This window comes from Scyliorhinus torazame, chromosome 10, assembly GCF_047496885.1.
Source record: "Scyliorhinus torazame isolate Kashiwa2021f chromosome 10, sScyTor2.1, whole genome shotgun sequence".
Classification (NCBI taxonomy): domain Eukaryota; kingdom Metazoa; phylum Chordata; class Chondrichthyes; order Carcharhiniformes; family Scyliorhinidae; genus Scyliorhinus; species Scyliorhinus torazame.
Window position 1 is genome coordinate 18,193,610 of NC_092716.1, and position 25,826 is coordinate 18,219,435.

Here is a 25,826-nt window from a genome sequence, read left to right on the forward strand (position 1 = left end):
AAGCATGTCTTTCGGGTCTTGTGGGAGGAACCCGAAGGGAAACCCACACAGACACTGGGAGAACGTGCAGACTCCGCACAGTGACCCAAGCCAGGAATCGAACCGGGGACCCTGGTGCTGTGAAGCAACATTGCTACCCACTGTGCTACCATGCCGCCCATAGCTGCATGTGCATTCATTGGGGCGGGGGAATTATCTGGGGGTGCCGATGATTCAGCCATCTGGAATGGAGGTGGGGGTCCCCACCCACTGTCATGTTACAGTCATCTGTGGCTTCCTCCTCTATCTCTTCCCACTCTGCCCCTAGGTCACTATCCCCTGCCTCTGTCGTCAAGGCACACACTATCCCCTTTTGTATTGTCAACTGTGACTTTAACTTCCCAATCTTGTTCCACCATTTTTAATGATGCCACACAGGGACTATTTCTTTCCCTGCCGAGCGTAGGACTTCAGATTGTTGCATTTCTCTTTTAACTCATCTGCTTTCTGTTCTGCTGTGTCGCGATGTCGAAATTGGTTCATATGCAGAAGGTTGGCTTGGTTCCTTTGTTCTCGTATCTCTAACTCACTCTTCAGTTTCATTATTTTCTCCCAAGCATCACCTAACACTTGTTTAAATTTTAAACTCTCCTCCCCTCTGTAGTGATCTCTGTATGTGCATGTACATAAGGGGTTAATGTTTAATCAGTAGCACCACATGATCACTAGAGGGCCGGACCAACAGGGGTATAAAGGCAACCACATTGGGTCTCTCTCTCTCTCTCTCTCTCTTTTGGATGGACTGTGACAAGGGCAGGAGTATCAGATTAGCTCAGATGATTAGTGTAGTTACTGTAGTTAGGTCTTGTCAACCTTATTACTAGTATCAATGTTAACGTAAAGAACTCACACAATTATTGTTATAGTTACTCAAACCTTTTGTAACCACTGGACAAATTTGAGTCGTCTTCATCGAGATTCAGAAGACTTCATCAGTAACCAAGGTTTGAGTAACACATATTACACTCCGTAGTATATCAAAACACACAGACATGTGTAATGAAAGATAATACAGGAGCGTAATAAAAGATGGTGCCAGGCGTGTTGGCTTTAAAAGAACTAGTTAGATTAGGTTAGACAAAAAGAGAAGAAAATTCAAACCAGATATTTGACGTGGAAGACTTCGCAGCATATGGATCCTCGACGACTAACTGATTCGATGAAACTCGTTGGAGCTCCACGGCAGTTGGAAACAACCGGTAATTTAAGTTACAACTGGAAAATGTTTGAAAAGATGTTCCAAATATTTATCGCAGCTAATGATTTGAGCAAGGCCTCTGATGCAATGTAAATAGCACTGCTAATCTCAACAGGAGGGCATGAAGCTAGGGATATCTATAATTGCTTTAATTACTTAGAAGGTGAAGACAACACCAAATTAGAAGTAATACTCAAAAAATTTGATGAACACTGTAAAAGTCAGTCTGGTGAAATGCTGGAAGGATTTAACTTTTGTCATAGATGCCAGAGAAACTGAGAGCCCATCACTGATTTTATTACAGTCCTCAAGTTAATAGCACAAGGCTGTAATTATGCTGATTTCAGAGACACGATGATTGTGGGTCAATTAATTTATGGACTATCTGATAAAAATTTGAGGGAAGAACTTTCACAAAATAAGTATCTAACTCTATAAATCGCTATACAAAAATGCCTTGCTTATGAACAAAAACAAAATCAATACTTTGAGTCTTTACAAACAAAGAATCAGTATCTAGAAAAAGAAATCCGTAAAAATGGCGCGAGTACTCACCACGACGCAGAGCTCCTTGCCCGCGGAGCTGCTCCATGCAGCTAGCTATTGCGATCGCTTTACTCAGCTTGGAGGCCTGTTTCCCTAACTCTTTACCAAGATCCGACATTGTTTGTTTTTACAAAAATCTACCCACTTGGACCAGGGTTTCTTCCCATTCGGCATGACTTGGTATTTTGAATTATCTCTCCCCAGGGTTCATCATGGGTGTGTAGGAGTCAACCGGGGGAGGGGTCCGGTTTTCACTAAATTCCCTCCCAGTCACTCCAGGTCAATGCACAGGAAGAATGCTTGCACCCCTCAAGGCAGTCCTGCAGAGTTTACCCAACTCGCTGACTATCCTAGTTTCAAATCCATAGGTTGTTCACCTCATGTTACAGTCACCTGGTTTATGGCCCAATTACTGGTCGGATTCCTGTATCCTCGTCCACCCACTTTAATCCTGGCTGTTCGGGTACACTGAGGGAGAATACAGAATGTCCAATTCACCTCACAAGCACATCTTTCGGAACTTGTGGGAGGAAACCGGAGTACTCGGAGGAAACCCACGCAGACACGGTGAAAATGTGCAGACCCCGCACAGACAGTGACCCAAGCCGGGAATCGAACCGAGGACCCTGCCACTGTGAAGCAATAGTGCTGACCACTGTGTTACCATTCAGTGTATGGACTGCAAAGGATCAAAAGTCAGCTCACCCCCACCTTCTCGAGCGCAACTGGAGATGGTTGGGAAAAATGTTGGCCTAGCCATTAACGCCCACATCTCCGAAGAATTTATCTGAAACTACAAAGTATACAGAGGCCAAGTGCCGTATTATTCAAGGGTGAAAGTTCAGTCCTTGCTGAGGACCTGTTGCTATTGAGCCTGGGGGAATGCCAAGGCCCAGTCAAGTACGCACTCACCTGTCACAGGGGCTACATTAGACTGGGGCGACTAGTCTATTGTTAAGTAGAGCATGTATTGTGAATTCAAGTATGAAAACTGCACCCTTCTGAAAAATGATTAAGTTTAAAATTTATATCTTCATTTTATAAAATAATTAATCTTAATATTTTCTTTTTAGAATTTGATTAATGACCTCACTTTTCAAGTTTGCAACTATTAATCTGGTAATTGATTGCTTAAGTGAGCCATTATTCAGCCATGATTCTTGCTGGAGGATTTAACGGATTTGTTTAGTACAATGGGTAGAAAAAGTAATCGAAACTATTTTTCGAGCTCCATTTTCAACCTTTATGAACACGGCCGGTTAAACTGCTGAGAAAACAAGGGGGAATTTTCTGCCCTCTCTGTCAGCAAGGTGAGTGACATATGACACCCGTCTGGCGAATGGAATACCCTTCAGCCAGAATTAAGTTTAAGGCAGGTAGGCCCATAATTGACCTTCCCGCCCCACTGCCAACTGAGGCCGTTCGGTGGCCAATTATTGCCCACTTAAGGACCTTATCCCATTGCCACGAGTATTAACCCAGCTACAGGTGGGCACCTCGCCATGCAGGAGAACAATTGGGCTGATTTCTCTTATCACGAGCTTTTGACTGGCACCGGCTATTAATTATACCTTTTGATCTTGGTGAATACTGAGAACGTTTATTAATATCCCATCAACAGGATGTCCATAGGGGCAGCACGGTGGCACAATGGTAGCACTGCTGCCTCACGGCACCAAGGTCCCAGGTTCAATCCCGGCTCCGGGTCACTGTCCGTGTGGAGTTTGCACATTCTCCCCGTGTTTGCGAGGGTTTCGCCCCCCACAACCCAAAGATGTGCAGAGTAGGCGAATTGGCCACACTAAATTGCCCCATAATTGGAAAAAATGAATTGGGTGCTCTAAATTTATTTTTAAAAAACCAGGATGTCCATAGCACCTCCTTCAACAATTTCCCTTCCAAGAAGGCAACCTCTTCAAGGGCAATTCGGGATGTGCAATAAATGCTGGCCGAGACAGCAAGGCCCACATCTCAAGAATGAATGAGAAAAAAACCACTCGTGTTGAATGAGTTTCTTCACCTAAAATATAACCGTGATGATACGTCAACGTGACAAATCGGTTGATTCTCAGCAAGACCGCATAAGCAATTAATCGAATGAACAAAGAGTTGATTCATTTTTGGTGAGGGTGGATTGTGGGCCAGGGAGTTGCAGGAGCTGTTATCTTTCATTAAGCTCTCCGTCTGGGAGTTAAAACCGAAAGTTCGCACATGAAGGGTTGAATGTTAACTGAGGGATTGAGGAATAATCGAAACACTTAAACACATACTCATACTGACCAGGTCTCGGGAAACTGCTCACCGGGAAGTGGGGGTGGGGAGAGAGAGAGACGAAGGTCAGGCTTTGGGAGTTGTCTGAGGTGACCAAGGCCCGTGCTATCTTGAACGACCCAACGCCAGCATTCCTGCTCCTCTTGGCCCACCCAAAGAAATGTTGGTGCTGATCCTTCTGACATAGTGCTGCCATTCAGGCTGCTTGGCCACTGAAATTGCTTGTGGATCTTACTTGAGAATGGGGCCCTAATTTAGCATATGTTAATGAACATATCTGCCACCCAGACTGCCACAGGTGATCCAATCCCCATGATAAAAAGGGTTGCTTCATTTTAACATTCACTTTGCCTGCTTTCTCGCAAATTGAAGGAGTTAAACACATCCCCCTCCCCGCCGCCCTCGGTTATGTTTACGGCAAACAGAAGAAGAATGTGCCAATCATACACAAAGATTGGTGAATCAATAATGTGAGTTCTTCAGGGAAGACTATGAACAGATAATGTTCACAGGGAGGCTATAGGGTACATGTTGAACCTCTATCCTTCTGCTTGTTTGCTGCCTACAGGTCATAAGACAAATACATCACATCCTATCGAGGTATAAGACCATAAGATATGGGAGCAGAATTAGGCCATTCAGCCAATCGAGTCTGCTCTGCCTTCAATCATGGCTGACATGTTTCTCATCTCCATTCCCCTGCTTTATCCCCATAACCCATGATCCCCTATGTATGAAATGACCGATAGAAGTTTAAGAATTGCTTCCTTTTCTTATGGTTTTCTCAATTAAGGGGCAATTTAGTGTGGCCAATCCACCTACCCTGCACACCTTTGAGTTGCGGGGGTGAGACATGGGGAGAATGTGCAAACTCCACACGGCCAGCGATCCGGGGTCGGGATCGATCCTCGGCGCCTTGAGGATGAAGTGCTAACCACTGTGACACCGTGTCGCCCTTTGAAATGCTTCCTTAAAGGCACATGCACATCATATCAAAACACCTCCCACCTTTAATTCTCAGTGGGTTTTGCAGCCCACCCCGATAAATACAAAACAACAACGACCTGTATTGATGAGGTTGCTGCTGCCTGTAGCTACTCCGGCCAGGAGATCTGTTGTCACGGTGTGCCTTGTTCATTTGTTTTGCGTCCTCTTCACACACCCACTGCAGCTCATCTGCCACCGCTCTGCAACATCCGTCTCCAAATATGACGTGGTTGCTGCTGCCCTCCACTTCGCCATCTAGAAGAGATCTCTGTCGCTCTTCACCCCTCAAGTGACCAAAATATTGACATTTCTTTTCTAGCTGTCACTTTTTAAAGAGTTCCTTTCGTTCTTGCAATTTCAAACACCTCTTCATTGATCTTCGATTCATCCTGTGATTTTTTTTTTGAGCACACATCTTGGCATTCACAATTCATAGATATTTTCTTCCAAAGTTCTCTATTTATTGCCCTAATGTTTGAGGCTGGCAGGAATGCGAATGGAATGGAGCATCTTTTGAATTTTTTCCTTGTTACAAGCTTGAGCTTTCTCGTTGTTAACACATCCTTCAACTTTACAAAATTCCTTCTATCTCTATCCCACTTCTAATTTTGGCATTGCAGCAGCCATTTTCTGTTATCATTTGTCTCAAATAGATAAACTTATCCAACTGTTCCAGTGTGACGCCATCCACTTCAATCTTCATTCTAGTTTCTTCCAATGTATTCCTTCTAACGTCCATTGTTTTTGTCTTTGCTGTTCATACTCGAGCCATATTCTAAACTTTTCGATTGGACATGATCTCTAATATTTTGTAGGGCCTCTTCTGATTCTACAAGGAACGCTGTATCGTCAGTGTATCACAGGTTTGTTATGTTATTGCCTCCTTACTCCTGGAAGTACACTAATTCTCTAAACATTTGTTTTGTGTATAGACTGAATAATATTGGTGGCAGCCTTGTCATAATCCTATCTTTACTTGAAACTTTGTATAATTGTCCACCTTCTAGTCTGATGCTCGCTATTTGGTCCTGATATTGGCCCTGGATAAATCTCACATCTTTATTGTCAATGTCATATTTCAGCAACACATCTGTTAACCTTTGGTGATAAAAACAATTGAATGTTTTTTCACAGTCCTATATATGTTGGACAACAGGGTGGAGAAACTGATCACAACCCAATAGGAGCCGCCTCCTCGCCACCAGCAAGGCAAAGGCCAACACATCTGCTCTTGCCTCTGTCTGGAGCTCTGGCAAGTCCGACACCCCGAATATGGCCCCCAGGGAACTGGGTTCTCGGTCCAGCAGTAACACTGCAGCAACATGGTAGATTCTTGATGCAAAAAGGGGTGAAAGATTATCGGGGGTAAGCGAGTGTGTGGAATTGAAGTCACAATTAGATCAGCCATGATCTTATTGAATGTCGGAGCAGGTTTGAGGGGCCGAATGGCCGAATCCTGACTCTAATTCGTATGTCCGTATGTCTCAGTTGTTATCCCTTTCTTTCTACAATGATTTCACCTCCTGCAATAACTCTCATTTTGTGACTTATTTCCAGCTCTAATACTTCATCATAGTTCACATCATATCAGTTCTCTTTAGTCTGCCTACACGCGTTTTTTATTTTCTTGTTAATTTAATTATACTCTGGCGTTTTTATTTCAGTTGTGCCTTTACACAATGAATTTAATGGAGTAAAATATCCCAAGGTACTTTGCAGAAACTGTCTTTTTGGACAACATTTGCCTGTTACTTAGGATATTGGGAAAGGTGACCCAAAGTTTGATCAAAATGCCAAATTTAAAGCAAGAGGTGGATTGTGAGAGTAAGGTTTCGGGAGAGAATTCTGCTGTTTCGGGCCGAGGCAGCTAACCTAACACAACGTTTGGTGAGATGGTATCGGCACCATCCAATGCAATATGTGATGTCAAGTATGTAAAAGTCGATGTCAGGCTTTCATGTCGACCCATAAATCCATTGATTGGGAACTGCAAAATATTAAGTTCAACTGGCAAGGTTCTTGTGGTCTTTGCAGCAATTGGAAATGGCAGCAAATCTTCAGAGCAGTGGCCTCCGTTTCTTGTGTCCTTCCTCGTTTGACAGCAAGTGACTGAAGTAGCTTCACAAGGACATGGCAGCTGGTTCTCTGGGGGCGGTGTGGGGGTGGAGTGGGTGGGGGGGAGGCGAGCAAAAAAGCAAGCAAGCGCCTTGCTTTGTGTTGCAGGCAATTGATTGCTTTTCAATTTTCTTTGCTTTTCTCTGCTGACTCACGCCAGATACGGAGGCTCCAGGGCTCAGTGTAATTATATAATAAGCGTCATTACAGATGTTCCTTACTTCAGTGTCAATCTCAGTCGGTAGAGACACGACCACCAGCTTCTATACAACTTATCAATTAAACGTTATTTTATACAGTTGTTTTTGGCATGCTCCTCTAACTCGTACAGCGAAGACGAATATTATTGGCTGAGCAATTGTATACGATGGTTTTAAGATCAATCTTTTCATCCGATGCTACATAACAAAGAGCACCGAAGTAAAAGCTTTTATCTTGCAAAACCATCAGACAGTAAAGAAAGCCTTGCATTTGTACCGCACCTTTGTGACCTCAAGCCATACTCCCAAAATGCTTTACAGACAATGAAGTATTTTTTAAAGTGTAATTATTGTTGTAACATAGAAACGTGGCAGCTCTGTGCACAGCATAGTCCCAGAAAACGGTAATGTGCTGACCGGCATGGTCTGTTTGTGATGTTGGTTGAGGAATAAATGTTGGCTCGAACACCAGGGAAGCATCACAGCTCCAGGGACCCAGGTTCGATTCCGACCTCGGGTGATCGTCTTTGTGGAGTTTTGTACGTTCTCCCCGTGTGTGCGTGGGTTTCCTCCGGGTGCTCCAGTTTCCTCCTGCAGTCCAAAGATGTGCAGGTTAGGTGGATTGGCAATGATAAAATTACCCCTTAGGGTGGCGTTGCAGGATAGGGTGGGGGATTGGGCCTAGGTAGGGTGGTCTTTCCAAGGATTGGTGCAGACTCAATGAGTCGAATGGTCTCCTGAACTTTAGGGATTCTAAGATTCCATGATGACCATGAAACCGTTGTTAATTGTCGTAAAAGCCCATCTGGTTCATCAAAGCCCTTTTTAAGGAAGGAAATCTGCCATCTTTACATGGTCTGGCCAGCATGTGACTCCAGATCCACAGCAATATAGTTGACACTTAAAATACCCTCTGAAATGGCCAAGCAAGGCACTCTGCAATGAAGAGTGGGCAATACATGCTGGCCCAGCCAAAGATGCCCAGAGCTCATGAACGAATATATATACAACAAAAAAGGATGTCAGTGCAGACAGTCCGTGTGTTCGGGGCTGGAGGGAGAATATCATCGATCAATAAGCAGACAAATAGAAACATTTTTTATTTTGCCTGCAGATAAAGGCAATTTTCCTTTTTCAAAGGTGTAACTTGTAAAATATACCTGCACTCTGTTTTGACGGTCATGGTCAATGAAGCCAAAAGATATTCACAGTGGAAGCTTTCTCTGTATATATAAAATGTCCCAATTACAGCGACTTCCATTTAATCAGTTTGTGAGTATTGAATCACCTTATCCAGTAGTAAATTTCATCTGTCCTTCAAATGAATTGTTGAACCATCTTCCCACATGATGCTATTTAATGAAGAGCTGGACAGTTCTCTGTATTGCCCTTCCAGTAGTTATCCCTCCTCCAGCATGACCAAATTGGTTAGTTTATCTGTTAAACTGGTAGTATCTGTAGGGAGAGAAAAGAGCTGACATTTCGATGACCCTTTATCAAAGCTGAATTGGATTTCAATAGTCTCGCTGCCCATCGCAGGCCAGAATCCACTGACCACAACTCCCTTTGTGTCAACACTGATCAGGTCGGCCCAGTTTGTTGCAAATTCTTAACTTTTTATCACACTTGTGGTTCCTGTGAGTTCTTTGGTCTGATACCTTCTCCAATTTCTGTTCCAGAGCCCATCCCTTCTGCTCATTGCGTGCACTGCTACTCCACAGCTGCTTTTTTGCACAATAGACTTGTTTCAGCATTCAGCACCATCTCACAACATCCATCCTGTTCTGGTGTGCACGAAGGACAAGGCAGATAATCAATAGACCTCCCTGTAGGCTTTGTGGACTGTGAGTTCCCCTATTGAGCGGGTGATAGTTTGCCCAATAAGAAACTCCTCCCACAGTCCAAAGACGTGCAGGCTAGGTGGATTGGCCACGCCACATTGCCCCTTAATATCCTAAAATGGGTGGGATTATGAGATTACGGGGAGAGGGTGGGGTAGTGGTCTTAGGTCGGGTGCTCTTTCAAAGGGTCGGTGCAGACTTGATGGGCTGAAGGCCTCCTTCTGCACTGTAGGAATTCTATGACCACCTGCTGTCATGCAATTTGTTGGCCATTTCAAACCCAAAAAAGAACTCATCCTGACGTGTGATAATTCCCCTGACGAGGTTGGGGCAGTGCTTTCACACCACTGGAAAGGCCCATCGGTAATGCATCGAGGGCTCTCTAGGATGCCGAGCAGAGTATTCTCAAATCAAGGGGAGCTTGGTGGTCGTGTTTTATAATAATGATAAACCACAAGCCTTTATTGGGATTTTTTTAAAGAGGATATGGCAATCCTCCTATTGGCTCCGCCCAGATACAGTTCTGGGCCCTGTGACTTGCAGCATATAAAAATCTCTTTGAGCACCGCCTGCAACACAAAGAGCTAACACTGATGCCTTGAGTCACCTCCCACTGCCCACAAGTCCGGCTCCCTTGCCATCATTAGAAGAGGTCACGAGGAAGTTTTTTTTCAGGCACATTACCAGTGTCTGCAAAGCAGAAGGACCCAACAATGTCAAAATTGAAGCGCGTGACCCTGAACAGCAGAGTCCGAGGACAACTCTCCGGCGACATGAAACCTTATCTGAGCAAGAAAGATCAATTCAATGTTGAGGATGGTATCATTGTTTGGGGGTCCCCAGTGGTTGTCCTCTGCCTACTGGAGCTACATAATGTCCATCCTGGATTCTCAAAAATGAAAATGCTCGCCAGGAGCTATGTCTTCTGGCCCGGACTCAACTTAGACATCACGGACTTGGTGAAGCAGTGTAATTCATCCTAGAGAATCGAGACCTCCTTCCTTCAGCCTCCCGACATCCATGGGATTGACCATGGGTGGGAGTCAAAAGTGGACTTTGCTGGGCCTTTTCTGGATTCCACGTTTTTGATCCTGGTAGATGCACACAGGTAATAATGAATGTTAGGCCCTCAAACCTTCACCCTTCACCCCTCACTCCCTCCATGCTCCCTCATACGGCCCATGCATCCTCTATAGCCACTCACCCAGATAGACCTCAAGGTGTCTTTGAAATGGAAAGTTATAAAATAAACTTCAACCAATATCACGCAAACACTTCACACTGAAATAAAATTCAAATTTTTTTTATGAATTCAATCTCCTCAAGTGGTAAACTGATGGTAAAAACATTTATTTGTTTACCATATTAAAGACAAATAATCCTTCAATGGCCTTTCAATGACTTTCAATCAAAATGTGAGAATAGGCTCCTGCTGAGATAAGTGCATCTGTAGCTTTTGAAACTCAGCCAAACATTCATTATGGACTCAGCTGCAATAACAAACCCTGGGAAATGTTAACAGTGAAGTACATTGAAACTGAAAAATAGACGACCATTATTAATAAAATATACCAGGGGCGGAATTCACCCCCAACGGCGCGATGTCCGCCGACTGGCGCCAAAAATGGCGCCAATCAGACTGGCATCGCGCCGGCCCAAAGGTGCGGAATGCTCCGCACCTTTGGGGGCCGAGCCCCAACATTGAGGGGCTAGGCCCACGCCGGAGGGATTTCCGCCCCGCCAGCTGACGGAAATGGCGTTTGGTGCCCCGCCAGCTGGCGCGGAAATGCGGCGCATGCGCGGGAGCGTCAGACGCCGCCGACAGTTTCCCGCGCATGCGCAGTGGGGAGAGTCTCTTCCGCCTCCGCCATGGTGGAGGCCGTGGCGGAGGCGGAAGAGAAAGAGTGCCCCCACGGCACAGGCCCGCCCGCGGATCGGTGTGCCCCGATCGCGGGCCAGGCCACCGTGGGGGCACCCCCCGGGGCCAGATCGCCCCGTGTCCCCCCAGGACCCCAGAGCCCGCCCACGCCGCCTGGTTCCGCCGGTAAATACCAGCTTTGATTTACGCCGGCGGGACTGGCAATTTCTGGGCGGGACTTCGGCCCATCCGAGCCGGAGAATTGAGCGGGGGGTCCTGCCAACCGGCGCGGCCCGATTCCCGCCCCCGCCCAATCTCCGGTACCGGAGACTTCGGCGGGGGCGGGATTCACGGCGGCCAACGGCCATTCTCCCACCCGGCGGGGGGTCGGAGAATGACCCCCCAGATGTCCAGTCAATCAAAAACAGATGACTGCCTTTTTGTCTCTAAGTGAACCTGCTTATTTGTTTTCAGTTTATAAGAGTTCTGGTGATTAACTCACTTCAGTTATTAGACCAGAAATCCCCTGTTTTCTTCAATTTTGCAAGCATAGCTGCACTTTTTTTCTACTTGTTTCTACTGTATTGTATCACAGCACTCAACACTGATCAATGGAGTAGAAAAACTACCTCTGCAGGAAAGAGCACTATAATGAATCACTGCAATTAAAACACATGTAACTTACCAGACATCACCTAACTAATGAAACTGAAATAGTTTATTTTCTTATTTCAAAGTCTGTTAATGACAGAATTACAAATCTAGGTCACTGATTTTCTTTTTGTTCCCCTCTTGGAACTGGGGTTTCTCAGCAACTCATATTTCGTGAGAGGCCGTGAACCATGTCTCCTTGCAGAGGGGAGCTGAATCTACTAAAGCTGCAGGCAGGTTTGAATTATACTTCCCAGCATAGGAGCCTTATCCCACACTGGCAAAAATTTTCAGAACAGTAATGGAAGTGAGAGTCCTGAAACCGGGTCCAAACCACTATTTTTAAGAGCTCCTGTACCAGCCCGAATTGGTAAACATTGTAGCCTTAAAATGACGGGTGAATCACAAAATCTTAAATACTGCTGATATTCCAAGTGAACCACAAGACGTCGGAGCAGACATAGGCCACTTGGCCCATCGGATCTGCTCCGCCATTCAATGAGATCATGGCTGATATGATAATCCTCAACTCCATTTATCTGCCTTATAAGAACAAAGACAAGTACAGCACAGGAACAGGCCCTTCGGCCCTCCAAGCCTCCGCCGACCATGCTGCCCGTCTAAACTAAAATCTTCTACACTTCCTGGGTCCGTATCCCTCTATTCCCATCCTATTCATGTATTTGTCAAGATGCCCCTTAAATGTCACTATCGTCCCTGCTTCCACCACCTCCTCCAGTAGCCAGTTCCAGGCACCCACTACCGTCAGTGTGAAAAACGTGCCTCGTACATCTACTCTAAACCTTGCCCCTCGCACCTTAAACCTCTGCCCCCTAGTAATTGACCCCTCTACCCCGGGGAAAAGCCTCTGACTATCCACTCTGTCTATGCCCCTCATAATTTTGTAGACCTCTATCAGGTCGCCCCTCAACCTCCTTCATTCCAGTGAGAACAAACCGAGTTTATTCAACCGCTCCTCATACCTAATGCCCCTCCATACCAGGCAACATCCTGGTAAATCTCTTCTACACCCTCTCTAAAGCCTCCACATCCTTCTGGTAGTGTGGCGACCAGAACTGAACACTATACTCCAAGTGTGGCCTAACTAAGATCCTTTCCAGCTGCAACATGACTTGCCCATTCTTATACTCAATGCCCCGGCCAATGAAGGCAAGCATGCTGTATGCCGCCTTGACTACCTTCTCCACCTGTGTTGCCCCTTTCAGTGACCTGTGCACCTAGATCTCTCTGACTTTCAATACTCTTGAGGGTTCTACCATTCACTGGATACTCCCTACCTGCATTAGACCTTCCAAAATGCATTACCTCACATTTGTCCGGATTAAACTCCATCTGCCATCTCTCCGCCCAAGTCTCCAAACAATCTAAATCCTGCTGTATCCTCTGACAGTCCTCATCGCTATCCGCAATTCCACCAACCTTTGTGTCGTCTGCAAACTTACTAATCAGACCAGTTACATTTTCCTCCAAATCATTTATCTATACTACGAACAGCAAAAGTCCCAGCACTGATCCCTGCAGAACACCACTAGATACAGCCCTCCAAAAGCCCTTCCATTGCTACTCTCTGCCTTCTATGACCTAGCCAGTTCTGTATCCATCTTGCCAGCTCACCCCTGATCCCGTGTGACTTCTACCATGAGGGACCTTGTCAAAGGCCTTACTGAAGTCCATATGGACAACATCAACTGCCCTACCTGCATCAATCATCTTTCTGGCCTCTTCGAAAAACTCGATCAAGTTAGTGAGACACGACCTCCCCTTCACAAAACCATGCTGCCCCTCGCTAATACATCCATTTGCTTCCAAATGGGAGTAGATCCTGTCTCGAAGAATTCTCTCCAGTAATTTCCCTACCACTGACTTAAGGCTCACCGGCCTGTAGTTCCCTGGATTATCCTTGCTACCCTTCTTAAACAAAGGAACAACATTGGCTATTCTCCAGTCCTCTGGGACATCACCTGAAGACAGTGAGGATCCAAAGATTTCTGTCAATGCCTCAGCAATTTCCTCTCTAGCCTCCTTCAGTATTCTGGGGTAGATCCCATCAGGCCCTGGGGACTTATCTACCGTAATATTTTTCAAGACGCCCAACACCTCGTCTTTTTGGATCTCAATGTGACCCAGGCTATCTACACCCCTTCTCCAGACTCAACATCCACCAATTCCTTCTCTTTGGTGAATACTGATGCAAAGTATTAATTTAGTACCTCGCCCATTTCCTCTGGCTCCACACTTAGATTCACTTGCCTATCCTTCAGTGGGCCAACCCTTTCCCTGGCTACCCTCTTGCTTTTTATGTACGTGTGGAAAGCCTTGTGATTTTCCTTAACCCTATTTGCCAATGACTTTTCATGTCCCCTTCTAGCTCTCCTGACTCCTTGCTTAAGTTCCTTCCTACTTTCCTTATATTCCACACAGGCTTCGTCTGTTCCCAGCCTTCTAGCCCTGACAAATGCCTCCTTTTTCTTTTTGATGAGGCCTACAATATCTCTCGTTATCCAAGGTTCCCGAAATTTTCCGTATTTATCCTTCTTCCGCACAGGAACATGGCAGTCCTGAATTCCTTTCAACTGATATTTGAAAGCCTCCCACATGTCAGATGTTGATTTACCCTCAAACATCCACCCCCAATCTAGGTTCTTCAGTTCCCGCCTAATATTGTTATAATTAGCCTTCCCCCAATTTAGCTCATTCACCCTAGGACCACTCTTATCCTTCTCCACCAGCACTTTAAAACTTACTGAATTGTGGTCACTGTTCCTGAAATGCTCCCCTACTGAAACTTCTACCACCTGGCCGGGCTCATTCCCAAATACCAGGTCCAGTACAGCCCCTTCCCTCATTGGACTATCTACATATTGTTTTAAGAAGCCCTCCTGGATGCTCCTTACAAACTCTGCCCCGTCTAAGCCCCTAGCACTCAGTGAGTCCCAGTCAGTATTGGGGAAGTTGACGTCTCCCATCACCACAACCCTGTTGTTTTTACTCTTTTCCAAATTCTGTCTACCTATCTGCTCCTCTATCTCCCGCTGGCTGTTGGGAGGCCTGTAGTAAACTCCCAACATTGGGACTTATTTGTGATCTCTACCCATATAGCCTCACTGCCCTCTGAGGTGTCCTCCCGTAGTACAGCTGTGATATTCTCCCTAACCAGTAGCGCAACACTGCCACCCCTTTTACATCCCCCTCTATCCCGCCTGAAACATCTAAATCCTGGAACGTTTAGCTGCCAATCCTGTCCTTCCCTCAACCAGGTCTCTGTAATGGCAGCAACATCATAGTTCCAAGTTCTAATCCAAGCTCTAAGTTCATCTGCCTTGCTCGTAATACTTCTTGCATTAAAACACATGCACTTCAGGCCACCAGACCCGCTGTTTTCAGCAACATCTCCCTGTCTGCTCTTCCTCAGAGCCATACTGGCCCTATTCTCTGGTTCTCAATGCTTTCACCTTCTGACCTATTGCTCCGGTACCCACCTCCCTGCCATACTGGTTTAAATCCCCATTTAACCCTTGATTCCCTTACTGATTAAACACCTTTCTCTGCCTTGAACGCATTTAAAGACCCAGCCTCTACAGCTCTCCATGGGAAAGAATTCTACAGATTCACTGCCCTCTGAGAGAAAAGATTCCTCCTCATCTCTGTCTTAAATGGGCGACCCCCTTACTCTGAGATTATGTGCTCAGGTCCGAGACTCTCCCACAAGGGGAAACATCCTCTCAAATTTACACTGCCAAGCCTCCTGAGAATTCTATATGTTTCAATATGGTCATCTCTCATTCTTCTCCAATGAGTACAGATTCAATCTACTCAACCTCTCTGTCATGATATGCAAGCATGCAGCTAATGAACACATAGAATAGGACACGACTAATGAGCAGTCAGGACACTCAGGGGTGGTATCTCACTATAAAAGGGATGAGGCACTCACACCCCGCCTCTTTCCACAGACCAACATCTACAGAGTGAGACAGGGTGTATCCTCAGCATCGCACCCCAGCACGTGGCTTAGAGCAAGGCTGGTTCAGTCAGACTGAGTTACTACATTTAGGTTAGCAGAGAGTCAAACTCATTGAGAACTGTGTTAATAGTTCAATAAAACACATTGAACTCATTTCAAAATCTGGAGCATCTTTTAGTCAAAACTGCATCAAGTGGCAGCTTGTGTTATTCCAAATTATATAACACAGCACTCTCCTCACAAGAAAATCTCTCCATACCTGGGATCAACCGAGTGAACTTCCCTGGACTGCCTCCAATGTCAGAAGATCTTACCTGAGATATGGGGGCCAAAACTGTTCAAATTATTCCAGGTGTGGTTTAATGAATGCGTTGTATAATTTCATCAGGCTTTCCCTATTTTTATACTCCGCTCCCTTTGAAATAAAGGCCAACATTCCATTTCCCTTCCCTATTACCTGCTGCACTTGCATGCTCGCTTTTTGTCATTTATGCGCGAGGACTCCCAAATCCCTCTGTGCTGCAGTTTTCTGCAGTCTATCTCCATATAAACAATATTCAGCTCCTTTATTCTTCCTACCAAAGTGCATAACTTCACATTTTCCTACGTTAAATTCCATCTGACAAATTTTTTTCCCACTCCCCTATCCTGTCTATATCCCTCTGTGTGCCATCGTCATCATTTGCTTTCCCATCTATTTTTAAGCCATCCGTAAATTTCGCAATGTTACATTCACTTCCTTCATCCATGTCATTAATATATGTTGTGAATAATTGTAGCCCAGCACGGATACCTGTGGAATTCCATTAGTTACAGGTTGCCATCCTAAAAAATCTCCTCTTATCCTAACTCTCTGTCTTCTATCAGTTAGCCAATCCTATGTCCATGTTAATATATTACCCCCAACACCGTGGGCTCTTATCATATTAAGTAGCATTTTGGTGCAGTACCCTATCGAATGCATTTTGAAAATCTAAGTATATTACATCTACAGGTTCCCCATCATCTATACTGGTCATTACCGCCTCAAAGAATTCTAATACATTTGTCAGGTATGAGTTCCCCTTCATGACGCCATGCAGACTCTGCTTGATTATATTATGTATTTCTAAATGTTCTGCTATTACATATCTTTTATAATAGACTCTAACATTTTCCCAATGTCAGACATTAAGCTAACTGGCCTACAGTTACTTGTTTTTTTGTCTCCCTCCTTTTTTTGAACAAAGGTAGTTTTCCACTCTTCCGGGACATTTTAGAACTTAAGGATTCTTGGAAGATTACAACCAGTGCAACCACTATTACTGGAGCAACTTCCTTTATTATTCTGGGATGCAACCCATCAGGCCCAGGGGACTTGGAGGCCTTCAGCCCCATTATTTCACCTAGTGGTGGTTGTTGGATTTATTTCCACCCTCCCCCTTCTGCTCCTTGATTATTTCTTTTTGGAACATTATTTGTATCTTCCAATGTGAAAACTGACACAAAAATTCAACTTCTCTTCCATTTCCTGGTTCCCCATTGTTCATTTTATGCTCTTTATTCATTTTATATACTTAAAAAACTCTTGCTGTCCATTTTTATATTACTTGCTAGTTTACCCTTATCTTCTCCCTCTTTATTTTTATTTTGGTAATCTTTTGTTGGTTTTTAAATGTTTCCGAATCATCTGGCTTACCACTAATCTTTGCCACGTTATATGTGTTCTCTTTCAGTTTAATACTATCCTTCACTTTCTTGTTTACCCATGGTTGATTTATCCCCTATCTCAAATCCTCCTTCCTCACTGGGATATATCTTTGCTGTGAGTCAAGAACTATTTCCTGAAATGTCTGCCAGGGGTGATCAACCATCTTTCCTGCTAAACCCCTCTCCCAAACCACTCCAACCAATTCTACCCTCATTCCTTTACAATTACCCTTATTTTAGTGTAGCACAGTTGTTTCTGACCCAAGTTTCTCACTCTCAAATTGAGTGCTAAATTCTACCATGTTATGGTTACTGCTTCCTGGGGGCTCTTTTACTCTGAAATTGTTTGTTAAACCTCCCTCATTACACATTTCCAACAAGGAAAATGCATATAGTTGGCATATAGTTCACCTGAAAATGTACCTTGAGCCATTTTGTGGGAGCCACTGTGTGAACATCGACCACTGTTGAAATCATTTAAGTAATCCTGATATTGGCTAACATTATCACTTGCAGATCTATGGGAGGTGCTGTCGAAAGATAAGCTCACAAACAAAATGTTCTTTTCCGTCATGCAGATAATGAGGAATATATTTCATCAATCTTTCAATGCATACAAAACAGATATAGAGCCCAGGATGAATGACTTGACAATCCACCTACTGCAATGCAGCCGAAGACTGTTTGAGATCATGCTGTCACACAGAAGGGTCACAGCAGCCTACATCGAAGGAGATAATGTTGCGGTCACCATAGAGGGAGAAGCAGCTAGAGTATTAAACTTTGACACAGGTAAGGTGATAACTGTCCAATGAATGGGGAAATCCTTTATCTTAGGTCCACACATGAAGAGAAAATAAAATGCCCTATTTGGGTATTAGGTTCAAATACAATGCCAGTGTCTGATACACTGGGAAGGCAGTAAAATGGCCTCCATCCCAGGAAAAACCTCCCACCTGAGCCCCTCTAGTTTGTCACAAACTCCCGGTGATCCCCGCCTCCCATGAATGACACTCCTCGGCACCCTGAAAGCATTTGTAAGGAGGGTACACACCTCCTTGCCACCCCTTGGACTGCAAGCCGCCAGGTTCCCATTTCTCAGGATTTGCACCAATTCATGTCGGTGAGAATATCAGCTGGGGGCTGAAGCATTTTGGGCGACAGGTGAACCGGGTGTCCTGCCTGTAAATTACATTCAAAACAGCTCTCATGAGCTCTTTGCATGTTCCTGCCGGGTCTGGGCGGGAACCTCGTCGGGAATATTGAGAAGCGAGTCCGGGGAGGCAGGGAGACTCCCAACGGGTTTTATGCCCAGCGTGAAACCCACATTTGGCCCGACACCCTATTCACCGGACCATCAGGATTCCCTCCGCTGGCGGGCAGCCCCGGAGAATCCCGGCCTATATTTCTGGATATTATCATGTGCTGCATGTACCTGATACTTTGGTTTTGATTGAATGTAGATCTGTGTCTTTATGCTTACTTGCAGGATGTGGAGTTAACTTTGGACTGAAAGGCCTGGAGTCCTTGGATGAATTTATTTACAAAATGGCAACAGCAGTTGACCAAAATGATGTTTTTGAAGCGCTCTCCGAGAAGATAAAACACGCAAAGCAAATTGCCGAGGACTTCCGCCTGAATGGTTTGACCGCGACCATGTTTCAATGAAGCTGCAGGGTCTGAAATGTCCCTGGAGACATCACACCTACATGAGTAACACTAGAAACCTTCAAGCTTGTTGCCGAGTGGCACGTGAGAGACTGTTGGTAGAGAACATTCAATCTATCAATAGAGATGGTTACAGTGGACCAGGTTTGATACAAGTATAATGAAGTCTAGAGATTTCATTTTGGATAAAGAGCACCAAGCTAAGGAAGTAATTGTTGGAAACCCAAATAATTATTTATGCCTCTAATCGGTTGCAGTGGAACATTCGTCATAAAGTGCTTTAAACTGAAAATATTTCCTAGTTTACATTATAATTCCACTTGCTATTAAATCTGATTCTCTAGACACAGGGATCAGTTTCCCAGTGATTAGTTCATGAAAAATCTGCCCATTGTGTTTGAGAATTTCTGAATCATAATTTCTGACGCTCATCAGTGACAGCCGCTAACACTTATTCTAAAAATCTGTACACCTGTGTATTAATCGTGTGGTTCTGTCGACTATTTGTAAGGAACTTGAGCATTCCAAGATATAGTCCTGCAGTGTATAGCAAGAGAAAATCTAACTGGTAGGCCTAAATCTGCCGGTCCCGCCTGGCACAGGAATCGTCACAGACAAGACCGAGAAGGCGACGGACAAGCAAAAGGTCTATTGACGTTGGGTGTGAATTTCCGGTCCCGGGGCGAGCGAGTGGGCTGGACCACCAAATCCCACCCATAGCGCCTAATGCAATGTCCGTGTGAATTAAGGCTATAAAGTGTTTTATGGTATATTTGTGTATTAAGGTACACTAGTTCATGAGATTCTATACCTGCAGTGGCTCCCTATCTGCTTGAATAAGGAAAGTTATTCATGAGGAATGTATGATATTTTTCTATGATAGAAATGGTACATAGCACAATAGTTTGCATTTATATAGCAACTGTATCATAAAATGTTCAAAGACATTTTGCAGGCACAGCAGAATGTTAACACAGTCCATGGAGTAAATGGGAGGAGTAGGCCATTTGGCTCCTCGGGCCTGTTCCACCATTTGATTAGATCATGGCTGACCTTACATCTCAAAGCCATTTTCCTGCACTATCCCCATATTATCTTTTAACATCTGGAAATGCGTTGATCCCTATCTTGAATCTGAGCCTCCACATCTCTCCTCATTGGATAATCTCTCCTTCCCGGGAACCAGTCTGGTGAGCCTTTGTTGCACTCTCACTATGGCAAGTATATCTTTCCTTGGGTAAGGAGAGCAAAACTGTACACAACGCTCCAGGTATCACCGCACTCAGGTTCTACGCAATTGCTTCTTTACTCCTCCACTCAACTCTTCTTCCAATCAAGGCCAACACACCGTTTACCTTCCTGATTGCTTACTGAATCTGCATGTTAGCCTTCAGTGACTTCTGAACAAGGATACTTTGGACATCAACACTTCCCAACCTCTCCATTTAAGAAATACTCTGCATTTCTGAGTTTCCGAACACTGGATAACTTGACATTTTTCCCATTATATTTCATCTGCCATGTTCTTGTCCATTCACTTAGCCTGTCTGAATCTTCTTGGAGCATATTTGCATCCCCCTCACAAGACACATTCCTACCTAGTTTTGCGGCAGCAAACTTGGAAATATTACATTTGGTCCCCACATCCAAAGCATTGCTGTAGATTGTGACTGGTTGGGGCCAAGCACTGATCCTTGCCATACCCCACTAGTCACAGCCAGCCAACCTCAGTGACCCATTTATTCCTGCTCTCTGTTTTCTGTCTATTAACCAATTCGCAATTCATGCCAGCAGATTACCCCCAACCCCGTGTGCTCTAATTTTGATTATTAACCTGTGTGGGACATTATCAAAAGAATTCTGAAAATCCAAATATACCACATCTTGGGTGGGATTCTCCAATCCCGCGGCAGTGTCCACGCCGTTGTAAACGCGTTTTTTGACGGCGTGAACGGGCCGCTCCCAGGACTAATTCTGGCCCTAACAGGGGGCCAGCCCGATTCTGGAGCGGTTTGCGCCACTCCAGCTGCCGATCCCGGCGCGAACTGTGCACCGCGGGCTCCGCGCATGCGCAGTTGTACCGGCGCCAACGAGGACATGCGCAGTGGCCTCCTTCAACACGCCAGCCCCGATGCAACATGGCGCAGGACTACAGGGGCTGGCACGTAGGAAAGGAGGCCCCCAGCCACAGAGGCCGTCCTGCCGACCAGCGGGCCCCGATCGCAGTCCAGGCCCACATCGGAGGGCCCCCCCCACCCCACCCGGGGTCGGACCCCTCCTCCCGCCCCGCAGGCCGCAACCCGACCCTTCAACGTTGAGGTCCCGCCGGCTCAGAGAAGGTCAGAACGGCGCCGGCGGGACTCGGCTCTTTTCTTACGGCTGCTCGGCCCATCCGGGCCAGAGAATCGGCGGGCCAACCACACCAGTGCTCTGTGCAGAATCGCGTGCTGGCGTCGGGGTGGCGTGGCCCATTCGCGGGGATTCTCCGGCCCGGCCCAGGACTGGGAGAATCCCGCCCCTTGTTCCCCCTCATCTATTCTGCTAGTTACATCCTCAAAAGCTCCCAACAGGTTTGCCAAACGTGATTTTCCTTTCTCAAATCCATGTTAATTCTGTCCAACCCTATCTTTATTTTCTAATGGCGGGATTTGCCGTCTTGTCGTGGCGGGAGAAGACTCCCATTGGCCGACGGTGTGATCTTCTCGTTCCACCACTTAAAAAAAATAATTAATTTACGAGATGTGGGCGTCGCTGGTTAGGCCAGAACTTATTGCCCATCCCTAGTTGTCCTTCAGAAGGTGGTGGTGAGTTGCCTTCTTGAACCCCTGCAGTCCTTGAGGTGTTGGTACACCCACGGCTCTGTTAAGGAGGGAGTTGCAGGATTTTGACCCAGCGACAGTGAAGGAACAGCAATGTATTTCCAAGTCAGGATGGTGAGTGACTTGGAGGAGAACCTCCAGGTCGTGGGGTTCCCAGGTATCTGTTGCTCTTGTCCTTCTAGATGGTAGTAGTCATGGGCTTGGGAGCTTCTGCCTAAGGAGCCTTGGTAAGTTCCTACAGTGCATCTTGTAGATGGTACACATGGCTACCAGTATTTATTGGTGGTGGAGGGTTTGAATGTTTGTGGAAGGGGGAGCAATCAAACAGGCTGCTTTGTCCTGGATGGTGTCGAATTTCTTGAGTGTTGGTGGAGCGACACTCATCCAGGCAAATGGGGAATATTCCATCACACTGCTGACGTGTGTCTTGTCGATGGTGGTCAGGTTTGGGGGGTCGGGAGATGAGTTACCTGTTGCTGGATTCATAACCTTTGACCTGCTCTGGTAGGCACAATATTTATATGGCTAGTCCAGTTCAGTTTCTGATCAGTGGTAACCATGAGGATATTGATAGCAGTGTTTCAGTGATGGTAATGCCATTGAATGTCAAGTGGTGATGGTTAGACCTCTCTTGTTTAAAATGGCATTGTCTGGCACTTGTGTGGTGTGAATGTTACTTACCATTGTCAGCCCAAGCCTGGGGAATGTCTAGGTCTTGCTGCATTTGGAAATGAACTGCTTCGGTATCTGAGGATGTGCAAATGGTGCTGAACATTGTGCAGGCATCTGTGAACTTCCCCACTTCTGACCTTATGATGGAAGGGAGATCATTGATGAAGTAGCTGAAGATGTTTGGGCCTGGGACACTACCCTGAGGGAACTCCTGCAGTGATGACCTGGAGCTGAGATGATCGACCTGCAACCACCACAACCATCTTCCTTTGTGCCAGGTATGATCCAACCAGTGGAGAGTTTTCCCCTAATTCCCCTGCACTCCAGTTTTTCTTGGGCCCCTTGATGCCATGCTCGGTCAAATGCTGCCGTGATGTCAAGGGCAATCACATTCGCCTCACATCCGGCATTCAACTCTGTTGTCCATGTTTGAAACAAAACAACGAGATCAGGAGCTGAGTGATCCTGTTGGAACCCAAATTGAGTGCCCTTGAGCAGGTATTTGCTGAGTTGGTGCCACTTGATCGCACTGTTGATGACTCCTTCCATCACTTTACTGATAATCAAGAGTGGACTGATGGAGCGGTATTTGGCTGGGATGATTTGTCCTGTTTCTTGTTTACAGGATATACCTGGGCAATTATTCACATTGCCGGGTAGATGCCAGTGTTGTTGCTGTACTGGAACAGCTTGGCTAGAGGCAAAACAAGTTCTGGAGCACGATTCTTCAGTTCTATTGCCAGAATATTGTCAGGGTCAGTAGCCTTTGCCATTTCTTCAGCCATTTCTTGATATTATGTGTAGTGAATTGAATTGGCTGGAGACTGATATCTGTGATGCTGGAGACTTCTGGAGGAGCCAAGGCGGATCATCTATTGGGCACTTCTGGATGAAGATTGTAGTGAATGTTTAAGGCTTAGTATCTTCGCCCTGATGTGCTGGGCTCCTCCACCATGAGTTGGCTTATGATAGGATAACTGCATTAAATAAAATTCATTTTTATTACATTTGATTGTGGAATTTTTACTCCGTGTTTTGTGAATTCTTTCCATTGCTGCTGTGAATCATTGACCTGTAGCTTGACTTTCTGTCAAAGTGCCACCATGGTATCACTTGGTTCTGAATTTTAAGACATCAGATGCCTTGTAGTTATTGGGCTGCATTCTCCGTCCCGCCGCGCCAGATTTCTGGTGCAGCACGCCGGCGGGGTGCTCCATTACGCCGGCTGGTCAATGGGGTTTCCCATTGTGGGGCAGCCCAACGCCGTCGGGGAAACCCCCAGGCTGCCGACAAACTGGAGCTTCCCGCTGCCGGAGAATCCAGCCCAATATGTATCGCAGAAAAAAAGTTACCGATCATCATTATCTTCCTGATAGCACAAAACCTGCAGCTGCAGCGGTTGAAGAAGGCGGCTCACTTTCATCAGCTCCAGGACAATTAGGGGTGGGCAATAAAAGCTGGCATGCGAGTGATGCCCACACCTTGTGAACAAGCAAATTAAAAGATGTATAGATTGCTCAATGTTGCTGAACAAACCTCCAAATGTCTTTGTTTCACATTAAGCTTTAGATTTGGCCCTGGGTAAAGAACTAAATTTAGGACCATAGAATCCCTACAGTTCAGAAGGAGGCCACTCAGCCCATCAAGTTTGCACTGACCCTCTGGAAGAGCACTCCATCCAAGCCCACTCCCCCATCCTATCTCAGTAACCCCTTAACCTAACCTACACATCTTAGGACACTAAGGGACAATTTAGCACGACCAATCCACCTAAGCTGCGCATCTTTGGACTTTATAAGGATATTCTTGTGCTAGGGGCTTTTCACAGTAACTTCATTTGAAGCCTACTTGTGACAATAAGTGATTATTTTCATTACATTTCATTTTTTCATTTCTTATAAAATAAAGAAAATACAAATCTGTTCCAGTCAGACATGGAGAAGAATTTTATTTTGAAGTATAAGCTGGAATATACTTGGAATAAGTTGGTGGGGTAAAAACCCAATCCTTTCTGGGATATTCATTTCCACCCAAATTTCCAAACTCAGTGAGGTTTCCTGGACAAGCCACTGCCCAACGGAATAGCACTGAGAAGTTTGGGTATGCGAGTTAGCCAGTGGTCCTCTTTTTAATGCACCCACAGAATGTGGGTGTAGCTGGCAAAACCCAACATTTATGGCCCATCTCTAATTGCCCTGCCACTGATTGTGTACTGTGTGCTGGGCCATTTTGCAAGGCTGTGGGTCTGGAGTCAAGTCACACACAGGACAGTTTGTAAGTAAAGATGGCGGATTTCCTGCCTTAAATGGTATGGTTGGTTTAATGACAATCTGGTTGCGACATTGTTCACAATTTACACAGATGATTTGGAGTTGGGGACCAAGTGCAACGTGTCCAAGTTTGCAGACAACACTAAGATGAGTGGTAAAGCAAAAAGTGCAGAGGATACCGGAAGTCTGCAGAGGGATTTGGATAGGTTAAGTGAATGGGCTAGGGTCTGGCAGATGGAATACAATGTTGACAAATGTGAGGTTATCCATTTTGGTAGGAATAGTAGCAAAAGGGATTATTATTTAAATGATAAATAATTAAAACATGCCACTGTGCAGAGAGACCTGGGTGTGCTAGTGCATGAGTCGCATAACGTTGGTTTACAGGTGCAACAGGTGATTAAGGAGGCAAATGGAGTTTTGTCCTTCATTGCTAGAGGGATGGAGTTGAAGACTAGGGCAGTTTTGCTGCAATTGTATAAGGTGTTAGAGAGGCCATACCTGGAGTATTGTGTTCAGTTTTGGTCTCCTTACCTGAGAAAGGATGTACTGGCGCTGGAGGGTGTGCAGAGGAGATTCACGAGGTTAATCCCAGAGCTGAAGGGGTTGGATTACGAAGAGAGGTTGAGTAGACTGGGACTGTACTCGTTGGAATTTAGAAGGATGCGGGGGGGATCTTATAGAAACGTATAAAATTATGAAGGGAATAGATACGATAGATGCGGGCAGGTTGTTTCCACTGGCGGGTTGTGGTATTATCAGGTATTACGGTACCTGAGAGGCTGAAGTGCCATTGGTTAAACCTAGGGGTTTTACCATTGGCTGTAGAGTTTGGTAGCTCCGCCCCGATAGGCGGGGTATAAGAACCCGTGCTGTCCCAGCAGCCCTCATTCTGTACCTGAGCTGCTAGGGAACACTTCTAGCTTATTAAAGCCTTCAGTTGTGCTACAACCTCGTTTTAGTAGTTATTGATCGTGCATCACGGGTGAAAGCAGAACTAGAGGGCATAGCCTCAAA

The 25,826-nt window shown here is 45.5% G+C and overlaps 1 protein-coding gene and 1 long non-coding RNA gene across 6 annotated transcripts in view; one reads left to right on the forward strand and one right to left on the reverse strand.

Moving 5' to 3' along the window:
- Window positions 1–23,546, forward strand: part of LOC140430375 (uncharacterized) — a 173,208-nt gene extending 149,662 nt beyond the window's left edge. For all 3 annotated transcript variants that reach the window (XM_072517836.1, XM_072517835.1, XM_072517834.1), the window contains 2 exons: window positions 17,959–18,172; window positions 18,870–23,546. In XM_072517836.1, coding sequence (XP_072373937.1) covers window positions 17,959–18,172; window positions 18,870–19,048 — 393 coding nt within the window. In that variant the 3' untranslated portion in view covers window positions 19,049–23,546. The remainder of the gene's footprint in view (window positions 1–17,958; window positions 18,173–18,869) is intronic.
- LOC140430378 (uncharacterized) overlaps window positions 1–25,826 on the reverse strand; it is a 69,059-nt gene that overhangs the window by 22,819 nt on the left and 20,414 nt on the right. For 2 of the 3 annotated variants that reach the window (XR_011949399.1, XR_011949401.1), the window contains exon 5: window positions 8,645–8,811. The exons of the other annotated variant lie outside the window; for it this stretch is intronic. This is a non-coding gene — a long non-coding RNA (uncharacterized lncRNA). The remainder of the gene's footprint in view (window positions 1–8,644; window positions 8,812–25,826) is intronic. 3 annotated transcript variants of the gene reach the window in all.